The sequence below is a fragment of the Penaeus chinensis genome, chromosome 34, assembly GCF_019202785.1.
Source record: "Penaeus chinensis breed Huanghai No. 1 chromosome 34, ASM1920278v2, whole genome shotgun sequence".
Lineage (NCBI taxonomy): Eukaryota > Metazoa > Arthropoda > Malacostraca > Decapoda > Penaeidae > Penaeus > Penaeus chinensis.
The window spans coordinates 26,850,957-26,856,956 of record NC_061852.1 but is presented as its reverse complement, the minus strand read 5'-3'; the positions used below and the strand labels follow the sequence as shown (position 1 = coordinate 26,856,956).

Below are 6,000 nucleotides of genomic sequence, written 5' to 3'. Positions count from 1 at the left end.
ACATACAAACGCTCACATTGCTTATAAGTCGCTATGAGATTAATAATTCAGACATCAAGTTATTCCAGGATGTACATTACATACAGTCATATCAGTACTAAACCAGTAGAGTATATATGATCAACGAAACACTTGTAGCATAAAATCACAAGATCACATTGTCACAGAGAGTCTTCGCCTACAGCGCCCTGGAGAGGGCTTCAGGCGCGAGCGGCGGCCAGGGACAGCAGGGCGGCCAGCGCGGGCCACACGGCGAGCTGAGCTGCGCCGCTGTCGGCCTCCAGGGGCACGTCGTGCTGGGACGTGGTGCTCAGGGAGTCGCTCTTCGGCTTCTCCGGCCCAACCATGGACATCTTAGGAGGCTCGGGGGTGGTAGTGGTGGTTGTTGTGGTGGTGGTGGTCGTGGTGGTGGAGCTGTAGAGCATCGTTTTTTGCGCGGGGATGCTGAGCACGGTGTTGTTGTGAATGTAGTACGGGGAGGAGTAGTTGGCGCTGAGCAGCACCAGCCGCTGGTCCATGTGAAGGCCCTCGATGACGCGCGAGACCTGGCTCCCGTCCTTGTACGTGGTGGTCAGTTTGCCGTTGTAGGGTGCCTCCGTCGTGCGCACGGTCCCGATAAGATGGACCCTGACGCCCGTGCCAGGGGGGAGGTCGTACTCCAGGATCTGTCGCTGCATCCGGTCGAACTCATTCTGGATGCCCCAGACCAGTTCGTGCTCCTCGGTCTCGGGCGGCGGTGACACCACGTGCGAGGGCAGGCCGACGTAGGTGCCCTTGACGCTGCCCCAGTACGACAACTGCTTCACCACCACCTCGCGCTCCTCCACCACGCGCTGACGGGAGGGGCCAGGGTTGAGCAGCAGGGCCTCTGCCAGCACAGTTTCCACATTCGAGACGTTGATATAGCCGTCCAAAGTGATGCCTCGCAGGTCGTAGGACACGGGTTCGTCCTCCACGAGCACCATGGCATTGTCCACGCGGACGACGTCGGCGCCAGCGACCAGGTGGGCGCGACGCTCCTGCGGCGCCAGGAAGCCTGCTTGCGGGAAGCTGTTCTTGTCTTCGCGCACCGCCAAGAAGCGTTTCGCATGTGCAGCCACGGCGTTGTGAGGGGGGGCCATGTAGCGGTCCCACTGCACGTACCTCACCTTCGCGGAACCATTCACGGACACCAACACCTCGAAGTCGCCCTCCACGCGCAGCACTTTGCCGAGGAAAGGCACGGAGCACACTCCGCCGTGCATGGCTCCGGCCACAAACGTGCCGTGTTTCTCGGCACGACACCACACTGTAGCGGGATCATCTTCTGCAACCAGTACTGCGTGTGCCGTGTGCATTCCCTCGCTCACGTGCACCCAGGCCAGCGTCGAGGAAGTGATGGTAGCGCCGCCTTCGCGTCGAATCTTGGACATATCCATGTTTCCTCTCGCGCAGGACACGCACGCCGCGGCCGCCAGCATCAACCTGTCAAAGGACGACTCTGTTAGACTGCAGTCTTTACTTATTTCCTACAAATGCATTATGAAATAACTAGGCGAGAAAGATTTCTCATTTAATTATTATTGTTTGTCTGCTCATAGAATTTAAAGCAAATTAAATTTTTGAGAAAGGCTTAGAAATATTTATTATAGCTACGGTGTATTTGTTACATTGGTGAACAAAAAACACACCGCTGTTTGTGAGCTAATCCAAGCCAGGCCGATGTCACAGGTCAGCCTGAGTCAGTATTTATGCATAGGGTTTTGATGCGCCGTGTGACCTTTGAAAATGTGACTTAACACAGTTGTGGTGAATAATAACATTTGTGATAAACGTAAATTCGAACATACCAACAAGCATTTGGGAATTTTATAATGAACAAGCAAGAGATGAAAATACGTCTGAAGATACAATAATCTCTACAGCCTTTAACTTGCGGTTTTCTCTACCTAAGATAACCTTACTCAAGGACAGAGAGCATCCTGCCACCCTCAACCTCTGCTGAAGAATTTGAAATGTAAAGTCGGTGTTGGCATTGCTTTGCCTGTAGTTTGAATAAGAGAACACGAGAGTCGGAAATGCAGGGATTTACGCACTGCTGTTCCCTGGATTTTTGTTCTTGTTATTATCAGAGGTACTAATTTATATATATATATATATATATATATATATATATATATATATATATATATAAATATATATATATGTATATATATGTATATATGTGTATGTATATATATGTTTGTATATATATATGTATATATATGTGTATGTATATATATGTATATGTATATCTATGTATATGTATATATATATATATATATATATATATATGATATATATATATATGATATATGATATATATGTATATATATATATCATATATATATATATATATATATATATCATATATATATATATTTATATTTATATACATATGTATATATATGTATATATATGATATATATATATATATATATATATATATATATATATGTACATATATGTGTATGTGTATATATATTTATATATATATATATATATATATATATATATATATATGTGTGTGTGTGTGTGTGTGTGTGTATTTCCTTTCGGGGCGGGAAAAGCTAAAATGCTTTCTTAGTTCTTAAATAAAGGAGCCATTCCCTTTTGTTCTTATTTTCACTCCCAATTTGAATGACGGCTTCTTTTCTGCTGAAGAATTTTGTGAAATATTATATATATATATATATATATATATATATATATATATATATATGAGCATTTCATGGTAGTTATTTCAGAGTGGAGGGAGGAAGAGCCTGATTGCTACTGCTGCCGGATGTAAAGGGGGGGGAGGTAGTCTTAAGGCTTCACATGGGCCTCTTTGCAGTGATCTTTTCTTCGGCGCGCTAGGCGATTTGATGAACTGATGTTGGAGTGGCAGTGAGAAGTCATCTACAATTTGCTTATCGTTTTAATATTTTTAAGAAATTATGAAAAAAAGTTTCAAGAGTGAGTATGTTTTTTTTTTTTTTTTTTTTTTTTCATTATTCGTTATTATTCTTTTTGCATACGCCAGCACACGCACTCACGCAGAAAGAGTGGTGCCAAGTGTATCGCGTTTCACGTTATCATAGAAGCCGTAGGTGACGGTCCGATTTCCATTCTCGTGTTTCCTCTACACCCTTTCCGTCTCCCTTCCCCGCCCTTCCTCCCTTGATCATACCCTTTCCCTCGCCCTCTCTCCCCTCGCACTCTTTCCCTCTCCCCCTTCCCCCTCCCTCCTCCTCCTCTCCTCTCCTCCCCTCCCCTCCCCTCCCCTCGCCTCCCCTCCCCTCCCCTCGCCTCCCCTCCCATCCTCTCCTCTCCTCCCTCCTCCTCCTCCTCCCCTCCTCTCCTCCTCCCCTCCCTTCCCACATACCCTTCCTCTCTCCCCTCCTCCTCCTCCTCCTCCTTCCCCCTGTGCGCCGTTCCCTATGCCTATTCCCTATGTGTTTGTGTTCCACCCCGCTGGGTTTTAATGCTCGTAGGATAAACAATACCAGTGTTTATTATGACTTTTGGTTTTGAATGGGTATTTATTTTGTGAAGAGTACGAGGTGGTCGTGTGTGTGAGTGAGTGAGTTGAGTGAGTGAGTTGAGTGAGTTGAGTGAGTGAGTGAGTTGAGTGAGTGAGTGAGTGAGTGAGTGAGTGAGTGAGTTGAGTGAGTGAGTGAGTGAGTGAGTGAGTGAGTGAGTGAGTTGTGTGAGTGAGTGAGTGAGTGAGTGAGTTGAGTGAGTGAGTGAGTGAGTGAGTGAGTGAGTGAGTGAGTGAGTGAGTGAATGAGTTGAGTGAGTGAGTGAGTGAGTGAGTGAGTGAGTGAGTGAGTAAGTAAGTAAGTAAGTAAGTAAGATAGTGAGTGAGTGAGAGAGAGAGAGAGAGAGAGAGAGAGAGAGAGAGAGAGAGAGAGAGAGAGAGAGAGAGAGAGAGAGAGAGAGAGAGAGAGAGAGAGACGGTAGAAGAAGAGAGGGGAAAGAGAGAGAAAGACAAGAAAGAGAGATAGAGACAGAGAATACAAAGGTAAAGGGACAGACACGCACGGACAGGCAGGTAGAAAGACAAACAAACACAGACAGACAGACAGACAGACACAGACAGATAGAAATGAAGGTTGGGGAGAAAGGAGAGAGAGATGTGTGTTCGATAAAGATCCTGGCTGTACCAAAGGTGGAGGAGCCCAGCCTCTTTCCCGAAGTCTCTCTGATCTCTGGTTTTAAGATTCACAGTGACGCCTCAAGGTTATCCTCTATGAACATGCATGATAATTTTCTCCTTATCATAAAAGAGTCTCTTTGGGGCTTCCAGTGAATGCGTAATGAAATCTAAAAACTTTAGACACTCACGCACACGTATGGATACAGATGTGCCCGCATCCACTCACCCATCAACCCACATAGCTCCTACAGCCACCTACAGAGAGAGAGAGAGAGAGAGAGAGAGAGAGAGAGAGAGAGAGAGAGAGAGAGAGAGAGAGAGAGAGAGAGAGAGAGAGAGAGAGAGAGAGAGCTGCCTTATAGTTTCACAATCTGTATATAATGTCTATTATTATTATTTTATTTTATGTTGATAACTTTCTTTTGGATTAATAAACCAGTATTCAAGTACCCCCACCCCCTCGTGCTCTCTCGCTCTTGGCTCTTCACTCTAATAAATGTTTAAGGCTTTGATGATGTTCCTTATTAGCATAGGTGCTCCCCCCCCTCCATCCCTCCTCCATCTTCACCCCCTCCCCCCTAAATAATCACTTGCTCGCTAAGTTGGCTGTCAGTGAAGGGGAAAGACGGGAGGGAGATGAAGAGAAGAGGTGAAAAAAGAACATGGTGATAATTGAGATAATATTGGCGGTTATGATGATAATGTTGATAATGATAACGAAAAGAATAATGACACTGAAAATAAACAATAATAATGATGATAATGAAGCATCTCTAAAAGAGTAATGCTAATGATACTAGAGGGGGATTATTAGTATGATAATGAGAACAACATAATGATAACCATAAGAGCAGTGATGAAAAGCAAAGAATAAAGAAATGGTAAATTGAATTCCAAAAGGAAAGACGATGAATATATATGTATATAACGTGAAAAGAGGAACAGAAGTGGTAGAAAAAATGGCAGTTAACAGACACGCACGTTGATGCATATTAGCCATAAATACATCGCAGCCAGCCTTCAAAAGAGGGTCGATGCCCAAGCCATATGGCGGAGGGCCTCGCGCCGCTGTGGCAACGTCTTCACTCAGCCATAGTGGTCCTGTTGGGGCTTTTGGGTGGGGGAGGCTGGTAGGGAAGGGCGGGGCAGGGGAAGGATGGTAAGGAAGAGGGAGCAGGGGAAGGGTGGAAGGGAGGAGTGAGGTAGGGGAGGGTGGGAGAAAGATCGAAAGGTCAGGCAGAACAAAACTTGGTGAACGTCCTCTCGGCGTGAGATCTTTTCTCCTTCCTTCTGTTGCATTCCCCTCTTTCTTACCCTCTTACTACTACTACTTCGTCCCATTTCTCCCGCATCCCGCTCCTGCTGCAGGCATTCAGATTCTGTATGCTTTGCGTTATCTCTCTTATATGGCGCTCGATGTCACCCCCTCACACCCTTTCCCCTGATGGATGATCACTCCATTGATCCCGGATTTTGACCCCGAACTTAAAAATGGATAAGGAAAAGAATTATGCAAGCACAATGGATATCCCATGATTTGGCTCTACATTGTGTTTGTTTTCCGGTGCTCCCTGATTATTACTATTGGGACGAGAAGCGTGATTAGAGCAGCAAGGAAATAGGCAGTGTTAATCAGCTGGCGACCCGGCAGCCCCCTTCACCTTATGGGTCGTCTGGCGTACTCAGCGATGCTCTCATGCGGCCGGACATTATCACGGGCCCCTTGGTCCAGCGCTCGCCCCATGCATCAGGCTGAGAGGGTCGGGCGTGAGGGGGGGGGGGGGCTCCTCCAGGATGAACTCGACGTAAAGGAGTGATTGGTATCGGTTCTTGAGAAGTAT

General features: G+C 46.1%; 1 protein-coding gene across 1 annotated transcript in view; it reads right to left on the bottom strand.

Annotated features, from left to right (window-relative positions):
* Positions 1-6,000, bottom strand: part of LOC125043560 (protein unzipped-like) — a 48,336-nt gene that overhangs the window by 1,164 nt on the left and 41,172 nt on the right. Inside the window, exon 2 of the mRNA XM_047639755.1 lies at positions 1-1,464. This exon is cut by the window's left edge and continues 1,164 nt beyond it. Within this exon, the coding sequence (XP_047495711.1) occupies positions 201-1,464 (1,264 nt within the window). The 3' untranslated portion in view covers positions 1-200. The remainder of the gene's footprint in view (positions 1,465-6,000) is intronic.